Raw genomic sequence first — 11,251 nt, 5'->3', positions numbered from 1 at the left:
ACCTTTCACATGCCATCAGTTACAGCTCCTTGATGGGTGGCCCCAGACTGCAGCAGGGCCTTGCCTTGCTGACAAGGACAGTGAAGTCCCTGTGGCAATCCCAACCTCAGAGACGCAAGGGAGAGGAGTACTGCAATGAATGAATGCAGAGAGATTCTGCTTGCAAACCAAAACGCTTCCCACAGGTATCACTGTATACATTGCACCTTTGCCACCCACAGCTAGGAAAAGATGCTACGCCTACCAATTCCACTTTCAAGCTTAATGAGTTCTGGCAGCAATCCTGACAGCTCAGCATGACTGCTACTCATGAAGACTGTCTGCATCTTCTTACCCTCCCCGCTATCCTGCCAACAAAGGAACAACAACTCTTAGCATCATGGTTTATTCCCCCTCCATATGTACAATTAAGTGTATGCATGACCATTAAAAATAAGGCTACTTATATCATGGCTCTGAAACACATTACAAACCAAATCCATCCACTCCCTTATTACAACATTCAAAATGCTTGGCTTCCATGGTGTGCAGAGAAGGGCAAACACAACCAGACCACACGGGCGATTAAGTGGTGCAGGGCTTTGGTAACTGGATCTAAAAGCTTCCTCCTCTAGCTGAGAAAACACAGCCAGGTCACTGAGAGGGAGATAGTTATCCCACAGTGTCTTGGTGAGGTCAGTCCAGGTCCCAGGCAACTGCAGGTCACCTCATCTCAGCATGCTGCTGGTGGCAGGCAGCAGAGAGGCCCAGGCTCATGACGACAAGAGGACAACTTAATCCTCTCCTTTGGAGCTGCCCCTTTGGGTTGAGGCAGGGGCATAAGCAGAGGAGGAAGGGGAAGCTGTCATTCTCTTCTTGATGACCAGAGGACTTCAGTCTCCAGAGGTGTCAACGTGGGTAACATTTCTCAACATGTAATGCATCTAAAAAAAAATATTAATAAATCAAAGGAACAACCAAACTATACTGTTATGGGATCTCAAAGTGAATTGCTTGCATGTCCAGGTAAGGCTTAGATACTTTTTTTTTTCCAGTGGGGATGAAGAACAGTCCAGATGAAAGTAACTGGAGATGTGCAACAGAGGACAGCCCGGTGTGGTCCTGTAAGCTCCCTTCCCAAGTAAATCTGTTCCCATATGCAACAAGAGAGAATCTTCCAGCTTCAGCTTGTGGCTCAATAAATTTTATTATTCCTTTTTGTTTTTTATTTAAAAGAATTTGTTTTCCTATCGTAAAAATTAGACAACCATACCACCACCACCAGCAGCAGCAAAGTCTGTGGAGTTAATGTTGATGGCAGACAGTTCACTGGTGTTTCCAGTGTCTCAAAAGGTCCTAGAAAGTCCATAAATGGAAAAAACCCAAACATGATGGTTTTGGGGAGGAACATCAAGGTGGTTTCGGTTTCTTGTGCTGCTGAAGATCCCAGATGAATACTGTAGCATATCAGCAGGACCAAGTACCTCATGCCTTGAGAGAAAACCCTTCATACCAGCTCCAGTACCTGATCAGTAGGGAAGACGAGACATTTAGACTAGGAATTTATGACATTCATTATCTCCTACATCAGCATATAGATCACTAGGACAGGACTGACCCCTCCGTCTCCACCCCTTACCTTTATTCACCAGCATACAATAATATCACACAGATGGGATAAGATTTTGATGTCTGCTTGCACTTGAATAAATTATGGCATGAAGCAAACCCATCTACTGTTGCCTCATTTCCACTCATCCCAATCAACCAGCTCTTAGAAATCTTGTAATGGAGATCAGAGATTTTGTCCTCTCAGCCCTCTGTACTCACACTTCCCTTGTCCATGGCTAAGATGGTGCAGCAGCCTCTGAAGGCATGGTCTAGAGATGGCAGAAGAAAAGTGACTATGAGGGCTGTCACAGCCTGTATTAACATGGTTTGGATTTACTAGGGAAAGCTCTAGAGCTTTAGCCCATGGGTACTGTCTGGCATGGCATCTGCCCTCAGACTGGAGTGGGTTTGTGCAAACCCAGTCCCTTACCAGACCATCCCACCTTCAAAGGTGCCAAAGGCAAATGAAAATACCAGACTTCTGACAGCCCTGGCTGTTTGCACATTTCTCTGTCTGCCTTCTCTCATTAACAAGCAAAGTGCATGAGCAAAACCTCTCCTCTCTGTGGGATTCACTTCAAGGTATCAAAAGGATCTGTGCATGTTGTCCATTTTACTAATAAGGAAGTGACCGAAGTAACGAGCAACCAATGCCAAAGCCTGTTAAATAAATCACCTATGAGAGGCTACAGCATCACACGCTGCAACAGCAAGAGTAACCAGGCCATTCGTGGCCAAAAAGGAGGAAAAAAAAAAAAAATCTTGACATGCAGCCAAACACAGACCACTTGGGTCTCTCCCCATTTCTGCTTTTTTTGCGATTTTCCAGGACCGTTCAGACCAGCAACTCAGGGCTGGCTCCAGAGAGCTGCTATTGTCACAGGGATGCAAGGGGAAATCAGGAAGAGGACCTCAGCTTCACGAGAGTGACAATCCAGGGTGTAACTTTGTAAACAGCAAGTAAACCCCTTTATCAGCAGCTACAGAAAGCTGCCAGGGCTCTGGGCTACAAGCCTATGGCATTAACCACCAACCCTCAAAAGCATAGTGGTGGTCAATGCTGCTGTGTACAATTTGGGATGGCATCAGACCTGGGCTTCTCCAGAGAATCAGCACCAGCCTGGGTTTAGGTACTGGTTTTGCTTGGCTGTCTGATAGACATGTATAGAAGGACAAAGTCTTTTCCATATTGCTTGACATTTCATGCATAGAAATACATTGAACAGACACTCTGGAAGACTTTCAATTCAAGTGCTGAAAACCTGGCAAAACGCTGGTGTCTCAGTGCACGGGGAAGGCTGTTGCTTTCACAAAACCCTGCACTGGCAGCTGCTGTCTGTTACAGCCAGTCTGGGCACCTGGAGTAAGCAAAGTGAGGGAACATCCCTGCTCATTTCAAACACTGCTCCAGCTGGCTGCACATCAGGAGCTCTGTTTTCAGCTTTGCTGCACCTTGCATCGGTGGCAGCAGCCAGAGGATGGGCTCTGGTTAACACCGGCGAGTTACTGCACAGCCTCCGCTGCCACAAGAACCAGCATGAGCCTGCGAAGATGCTTCTGCCAGACTCTCCATGCTACCAGGTCCCCAAGGAGCAGCGGAGGCACAGTGGGTGCTGGATGGCTGCCAGCAGCTTTTCTACACCTTGCTTTAACTGGGTTTCATTGCTGGTGTGCCGTCTGCTTGCTCCACCACGTGCCAGAGGCAAATATATCATTTAAATTACAAACTTCTACAGTTGGGATGACCTCCTCTAATGGTTTGTCCTGGCTGTACGGTTTCTCTGACCTTGCTTTTTACTAACCACAGATTCAAGCGTTTAAAGAGGAGATGCATGAAATAACTTACCTTAATTGTACCCTGACTGTTAGCAGCAATCAGCACATTGGACTCCTGGAAAAAAAGAAGAGGCACTATCACAATCTGCCATTGCCTTTTTTTATTTTTTTATTTCTTTTTTGGAAGAAGCAGCAGAGAAGCAGCAGTTGTTTTTATCTTAAACATTAGAAGTATATCTAATTTCAAAGAGACTTAACTCTTCCCATTTCCAAGATGCTTTTGAGGCTAAAAGTCTTTATAAAAGTTATATTACCTTAAAGAATTAGAAAGCAATAATCCGTAGTGCTTGTACAGAGCTTTAAATCTCCAAAGCAATTTACAAACATGAATTAATCCTCACAGTCTCCCTGTGAAGTGGGCAAATTTCATCTTTTGGCAGTGTATGGGCAAAGGTCTCCAGCGCCCTAACTAAACCGACTAATCATCATGACAAAACCTCTCCGGTTCTGAGGCCGTGCAACCTCTCCCAGAGCCAAGAGGTTTCAGGCAAGTAAAACAAAGAAGAGAAGAGATTAGAGAGCAATGGCAGTTTGGAAGGGAAGATAAACAGAGAGGGCTCCAGCCCTACTTTATTCAGAAAGGCAGCATCTATTTACCTCCTGCTAGTTGATGGAGTTGCCTTTGGAGATATCCTGGTTGTCTGCAAATTAATGGTCTGCTGCATCAGTCAGGCAACCCCCAGGCAAAAACTGGGGGAGACAGCCCCTGCTCTTGTGATCGCATTCCTGATGCAACCAGCAAGTGCAGACACACGCTCCCAAACCAAAATTGTTCAAATAGGGAAATCCAGAGAAACAATACGGTGCCGATAAACCTAAAGCACATAAGCGCTGGGGCACTGGCAACAGCCCCGGAGATGCCAAGGTTGAACCGCTGCTCCCAGACCAGTGTCCTGCATCCATTCTTGCACCAGCAGTTGTAGCATATAATGCCAAACCGTCCGCCGCGAACCACTGTCTCTAAAAACGGCTGATATCTTCTCAGACACATTTTTCAATTTCTCCCACTGCTGCTATCCATCCCCAGACAAACTTGCTGTAATTATCCCATCGCTTAACACATGCATTTTTAATAAACTCAGTGACTAGAATACACCCCGCTCCAAAGGGAGCAGAAAGGCAGCTCGACCCAGCTCCAACAGCGTTGCACGCTGCCTTGCCACGAGGTTCAGGATTTTGCACAGCCACCAGCTTTGAAGCAAAGGGAGAAAAATACTTTTCAACGCAAAACCCCACTTATGAGGTAAGAGTAGCCTTGTGGTGGACCACGGGGCTAATTGTTATAGATAGATTTGTTCACCCCTGGTACAATCATTAGGGGATTAGTTAAGACTCCTGATATTATCTCACCAATGATCCTCCAAGTCAAAGCTCCTGAAAAGAAAGTATACCCTCGCAGGAAGCATATGCTCCAGTTTCCATTAATTTGGTGGCTGAAAGAATCTAATCCTGTGAACTGCCCAGCTTCTGGTTAACAGCATTAAAATCAAAACCCACCGGGGGGAATGCAGATAAAAATGTGATCTGGGGACTAAAACAGGGACCAGGATACCCGATTGGATTTTGAAGGCAAGGGAGAGGCACTGGCAGCTATCTAGTGTGCAGCACAAGAGACTTGAACTCCCGAGTACAGATTATCCAGGGTTTGAATGATTCCTGTTTGCTCTGTGAGTGATTGGTAATTCATCCTGCTGCTGCAGTCTGCTGGGGTACCACTGTAAATGAACTCTGGTTCAATGAACAGTTTTACCTGCTAAATAAAATAAAAACGCCAGAGGGTAATATACTCTCACTCCCTTGTTCTTCAGAAGCCACTGGGTTTTTTTTTTCAGCAGGGTCTGAGCTAATCACCACTCTGCTGCTTTCATCCACAACCATGAGACACAAACGGGAGCAGACAGCAGCAAAATTAGCACCAAATCTGTCATCGAACAAACAGTGACTTGCTTGTTAAGACACTCTAGCACTGCTTCCCCAGGAACACAGCTAAATAACTTGTTTTTAATCCTCTAAAGAAACAATTCTCCTTCATGTTGCCTGTAAAACAGCCGATATATTCAACACATTAAACACCTAAGCAAGTCGTGAAGTTGCTTAGATCTGCAGGTCTGTAACTCGCAACAGCTGTGTGCATGTTGAACTAATCCTTTTGCCAGGACATGTATGGATGGAGTCACCACATCCTCAAAAGATAACCACTACAACTACTTAACTGGCAGAATATCTATTTTCCCCTACTGCACCACTACAAGTATCTATATATCTCAGGCATGAAAAACAGGGTATCACCATCCATTGTGGTTGCATGTTCTACTTTACCATAATCACTTGGTGTTTCTATCCAGGCCAAGAAGGCTGAAAGGCTGGCCTTCCTCATCCCTCCCACATTTGTTGTCTGCAGGATCCAGAAACTCCCAAAGCAGAAGCAGGGGATGTGTTGGAGATCCACCCCAACTGAGTAGTACTGCTCTGAAGAAATTGGTTATGAAAATGACTCTTCTATGCATGCACCCCTTCCTAGGGGTGGTTAGCACCTGTAGCCTTTCTTAACAGCAGAGACAGAAGGTGCCAGCTGCCTTTGCTAAAACAAGATTGAAGAAAAAAAATGAACAAACAGAACAAAAATCAAGGGGATGAGTGTTTACTGCCTGGCAAGCAACAGCATTTTGTTCCATGTGGCTGCTAATCTCAAGTATTACTGCACCCCAGTGGAAAGCCACCGACTGCGTAACCTGATGAAATGTGGCAACCTCTCCTCTGCACATCAAGGCAGATAAGGAGCAATTGCTGGAGACATGCTGTGGTGCACTCGGGTCCCCTGCGATGACATAACGTGGCATCTCAACAAGCCAGGGACAGCCATAAAATTGACAGGGGACAGCTTAAGAGTTTTGGTCCTGTTAAGTCAACAGAAAAGAGCAAGGCTCTGGGGATGTCAAAAGTATGCATCTTTTTGTCTCTTGGCATTACATATGAATTTAGAAAGATTAATTGACAAATTTAGGTGCATCTCAGGACTCATGTTAAGATTAATATAGGGTGCAGGTCCAGAACTGCTCTAAGATGCTCCAGGGCTGAAGTCCTGTGCTAAGACTTATGAACAGCCTCCCACACCTGCCAACTTTTTCCTCGACTGCAGAGACAGTATTATGGGAAGTCTGAGGGACAGTTCCTTGACATTGGGAAGGACTTGACTCCACCACAAATCTTTGTTATTGCCTACAGACTGGACACTTATCCATACAGAGGTAGGCATTATGCCAAATGAAGTTGTAAATCAGACCTGAGTGCGAAGACAGACCAGACAGAAACACCTCTGTCCTGAGCCTCACACATCCCTGTTCTCCTGGATGTGGCACTGGATGAACACAACTGGTCCACCCACAGGAACTTAGAAGCATTTGCCCTTGGGATTCAAAGGGACTTTCACTGATTGTGCCAAAAGAAGAAATTTCTGCAGCACATTCTTGATGGCAAAGAAAACAAAATCAAATTTAGGACCTTCCTGAGTAGATGAGATACCTGCTACATTCATCATTCGAAGGAATTATTCACCCGGTGACAGCTGGGCTTTGAAGCACACTGATTTCCTTCCCTCCTAGATGAGCCCTGTATTTGGATGGCCCTGGGGAAGCAATTTGTACAGGGAAGGAAGGGAGAAGGAGAGTCTGGCTGCCTGCTGGTATTCATGCAAGAGCAGTTGGCATTAAGAGAATCAGAAATGCTCTGGATGTTTTGCGAAGCTTGAGGAAACTCAGCTGAACAACTGAAAAGTTGTCGGAGCTGCTTCAGGGCAACAGGGCGTACAAGGCAGCTGAGATTGTAGCTTTTTACTCTTTCTTTATATCTTTGTGCAAGAAAACACTGGGGGAGGCGGGAGGCGGTGGCAGGGGAAACTAAATGAACATCACCCCAGATGGACAGCTGTTAAAACCACACACGCATCTCCTTGGAGGGATACACGCTGATATCCAAGCAGACTCAACTCTACATAGCAAGGGAAATCTCCAGACAGACCCTCTAGCTAAGCTGTAAACCCATCTTCCCAGTAACAGCAAGGCTCATCTCTAGCCATCCCTCTTTACTAATAAAGAGCCACCGTGGACAACCACTTGCAGCCGCAGTGCTCCAGGAGTTAAGCACCGCTCTCACCAGCAGGCTTATGCAAAATCACAGCTGAGTATTTTATTGTCATCCTTTCCTGACACAAAATGGAGAACCTGTCCCAAAGGGGCTCAAAATAGGCATGATGACCACAAATCACTTGCATCTTTTTTTTTTCCTTTAATATAATCCTTTGTGAGACCATTCCTCCTCTGTTACCCCACATACATCAATCCTTAAAGTGAATTTCAGAAGCTCACACTGAAGGAAAAGCTGGAGCATGGTCTACACAAGAGGAGCCTGGATGCTGACTTTGAAAGATCTTGGTCCCTCTTGTTGGGAATGAAACTGCGAGTCAGAACATTTACATGTGAACAAACCCTACACTTTTATAGTTTGTAAATGCAGTAGTTTTGCTAAGGCTAGTCTTACTAGGAACAGTCAGGGCGTCTGAAGGTTGGGAACTGCAGTGGGTAGCTAACAACCACAGCTTTGACCATGTAAGCCAACACATAAAAGAAGCGGCAGCACTCCTCTGTACCATTAGCCCGACAACACTAACCTTTAAACAAACTTATCTGACTGTGTTTCCTGCAAGGCCCATGCTGAGGAAGGAAGAAAGTTTGGCTAAAGGAGAAATGATACAACATGGATTTATTCCTACTTTTGCACTCCTCGCTACCTTCTACAGATACGAGTAATAACCCAACAAGCTGAAGAAATTGTTCTGTAGGATTATAAAGATGTCAATGGCAAAGCAAGATGTGTTTCCAAGTTATATGTGCACATGTTCACGTGTTGGACTGGAAATCTTATTTGGGACTTTCACCATATTATAAATAATTACAGCCCATGAAGTTTGTACCTCTTTGTTGTCCCCCCTTTTCTGCACTAATAAAGCATATTCGCCTCAAAACTTCCAGCGCAGTCATCACTGAGGTAAGCGTGAATTTTCTGGATTTTCAGCTAGGTTTGTTCTACAGATTCACAGTTAGGGTTCTTAAAGATCTTATTTTAAATTAACAACTTCTCACCTTCCCACCCCAGCAGACGTTTTTGCTAACGAATGGCTGGTTCGTCAGCAATGCTCTTTCAAGCAGAAGGACTTGCTGCCAGAGAACCCTGAGCACTTACTCAAAGGAACTGGAGCCTAATTAAGCAAAGTTGTTGATTCAATGAGAAAATATACTGGGTGAGAAAGCTTGCACTCAAGTGGCCATTGTCTTATGTTATTTATAGGCAGAATAAAAGTTTATAGTTGAACTAAATCTAGTGCTGTTTGTACATAAAGCCCTTTACGTAATGCTACTCAGTCCTTACTGAAGATGGCAACTATTACTCAGGTGCTAGCTTTTAGGACTGAGCAGCAGACCATCTGCAAGACATATTTCACAGAAACTTTTCCCATCGTCATCATACGCAAAGTCTTTTGTGAAAGCGGTTCCCCAACAGACCACCAGTGCTCTTCATCTTGTAATTAGCAGATTCTAATGGCTTTTCACTCTAATTCCCCTGAGACCTGGTTATTTTCTTATTGTACAACTCAAGTCAGCTTTTGTTTTTGAAAGAAAATTACAAAGTCTAACCTAGGAAACACAATGAACCTCTAATGTACAAAAATCAAACGGTTTTTAAAAGCTAAACTGCTAGATTAGATCTCTTCCCAGCAGGACAATGTGCTGCACATGGAATTTTATTTTCTTTTTTCCATTGTTGCGATACAATCATTACCAATGAAGGGGTGCATGGTGGGATGGTTAAAGTGGTGCACAATCCTCTAACTCCCTGTGTGCCAGAATTTACTTTATATGCCATCACACTCACCTAATATTAATCCCTTCTGAACAATTTTAAGGGATTGTTTATTATCTATACCGTGAACATCAGGCCCAAGCAGAAATTAATTACTTCTTTAAACCAAGCTATTCTTTAAAGAACGAGGTCTAACATACAAAAGATGTTGTACCAAGACATTTCAGAAGCAGCAACACCCATGTCTTTAGGTTTTAAAACTGGAACAGAATACGCATGCCTAAACCATGTCTTTTAATCCTTAGAAACTGTATTTTTATCTCATTCTGAAGGTAATTCCTTTGTACACACAGAGATAAAGCCTCCTTAGGCTTATCTGGTCCCCCCCCGCAAAAAGCAACAACTCAAAGATCTTGTCTAGAAGGAAGCACAGATCCAGCTGCAAATACACAATCTTTTGTGCTTTTAAGTTTATAAATGCTATACAATTATACCCGCACAGCATAATAAAGATATTTTCTTAACACATTAACCCACAGACCTGCAGATGACGGCACTCCTTAGGCTCAACTTTCTACAGAAAGACTTGCCTACAATCATATGCACACATCTATAGTTTCTTCTCACGTAGGAATTCACGGACACACTATAAAGGCAAAAAAGCTTTCAAACAAATTAGGGTTTTCATCATCCTACATCATGCAGAGTTTGCAGCTTCTGCATGAGATGAAGCATGTCTCGCTAGGAAACACGCGCAGGTAGAAATTCAACATCTCCTTGAATCCCCCCCCCTCATTTTTCTGCAATTCCAGACTTTAACCTCTGTACCAGGGATGCTTTTATCAAGTTTTCTGACACTTCCACATCTGGTATTTTCTAATCGTAACTCAATACATGAATAAATCCCTCTCTCCTGCTCCCTGAAGAAACAGCCTTCTCATTTTTGGATTTTACACTTAATGCATTTTTCTACTCGTCTTCAGACCAAACTCAGCATAAGAAGATGCTGTATAACTGGCAGCTTATTTACTATCATCTATACCCAGGTATCTGTATTCACAGTACATGGGTGCCCAGAGGAAAACAGTCCAAGGCTTGCTCCAATGACACACTCAAATAAGTAGTAAGCTATCTCTCAGCCAAGTGAAAAATCAGTTTTTCTTAGCATGACCCTTCTTTTCAGCATGTAGCTCTCAAGAAAACAAGATCGACAAGGCAGCTGAAGACCAGGCTAGAAGAAAATAGAAGCATGCACATGTATGGTGCTGCACACAGGCACCAATTTGCTCGTTTCTACACTGTCTTCTGAATTCAGCATGGAAACGGAGGCCAATGAGACTGATGGGAAGAGGGCAAAGAAAGCTTGGCAAAGGCAGGAAAGCCAGCCAGCAAAGCCCACCCATATTACAGGCGACCACCTCTGTAATTTAGTTGTTCTGGAACAAAACTGGTTTTGATGAGCGCGTAATTTATTTAGAATTCAAGATGAGAATAAGTCATCAGACACTTATTATTCTGCATCTACTGCAAAGCGAAGTACACAGCTCTAACAGCTGTTGCGCACTCCCCATCAGGCAAGGTAGGGAGACCTATGTTAAAACCAAATTATGTTGTCGTTAACCCCCTTTCCCCAAATGGCAAGTCACATCCTCTGCATGTGGGAATATTGAGCTCCACTGCCCTGCACTCCCTCTGCTGATACATTTTCCTCCTTTCTCTTCTACAGTTTGTTGCAGTCAGTCATTACGTCATGCTGGAGATAATGAATTTAATCTCTGCCTAGCCAAAGGAGCATGCTGCCCTGCCCGTCAGTGCTGTATGTGGCAAAACCAAGCCCCAGGGTGCTATCATTACTATCGCTATCACTGTTGCTTATGCATCCCTTCCAAACCCTCATCAGAAATAAAACGTGCAAGCTAAAGAAACAGCCACCAACCTGCATGAAATTATTCAGAAATGTGACCTAGAT

The 11,251-nt window shown here is 44.2% G+C and overlaps 1 protein-coding gene across 2 annotated transcripts in view; it reads right to left on the bottom strand.

The window, feature by feature from the left end:
- Positions 1 to 399: 399 nt before the first annotated feature.
- Positions 400 to 11,251, bottom strand: part of RFWD2 (ring finger and WD repeat domain 2, E3 ubiquitin protein ligase) — a 121,837-nt gene continuing 110,985 nt past the window's right edge. For both annotated transcript variants that reach the window (XM_010580646.1, XM_010580647.1), the window contains exons 17-18: positions 3,437 to 3,481; positions 400 to 1,504 (exon numbers count right to left, since the gene is read on the bottom strand). In XM_010580646.1, coding sequence (XP_010578948.1) covers positions 1,487 to 1,504; positions 3,437 to 3,481 — 63 coding nt within the window. In that variant the 3' untranslated portion in view covers positions 400 to 1,486. The remainder of the gene's footprint in view (positions 1,505 to 3,436; positions 3,482 to 11,251) is intronic.

The sequence above is a fragment of the Haliaeetus leucocephalus genome, unplaced genomic scaffold (assembly GCF_000737465.1).
Source record: "Haliaeetus leucocephalus isolate CR32 unplaced genomic scaffold, Haliaeetus_leucocephalus-4.0 Scaffold730, whole genome shotgun sequence".
NCBI lineage: Eukaryota > Metazoa > Chordata > Aves > Accipitriformes > Accipitridae > Haliaeetus > Haliaeetus leucocephalus.
Note: the sequence above shows the minus strand (reverse complement) of the source record. Positions and strands in the feature narration are given on the sequence as shown.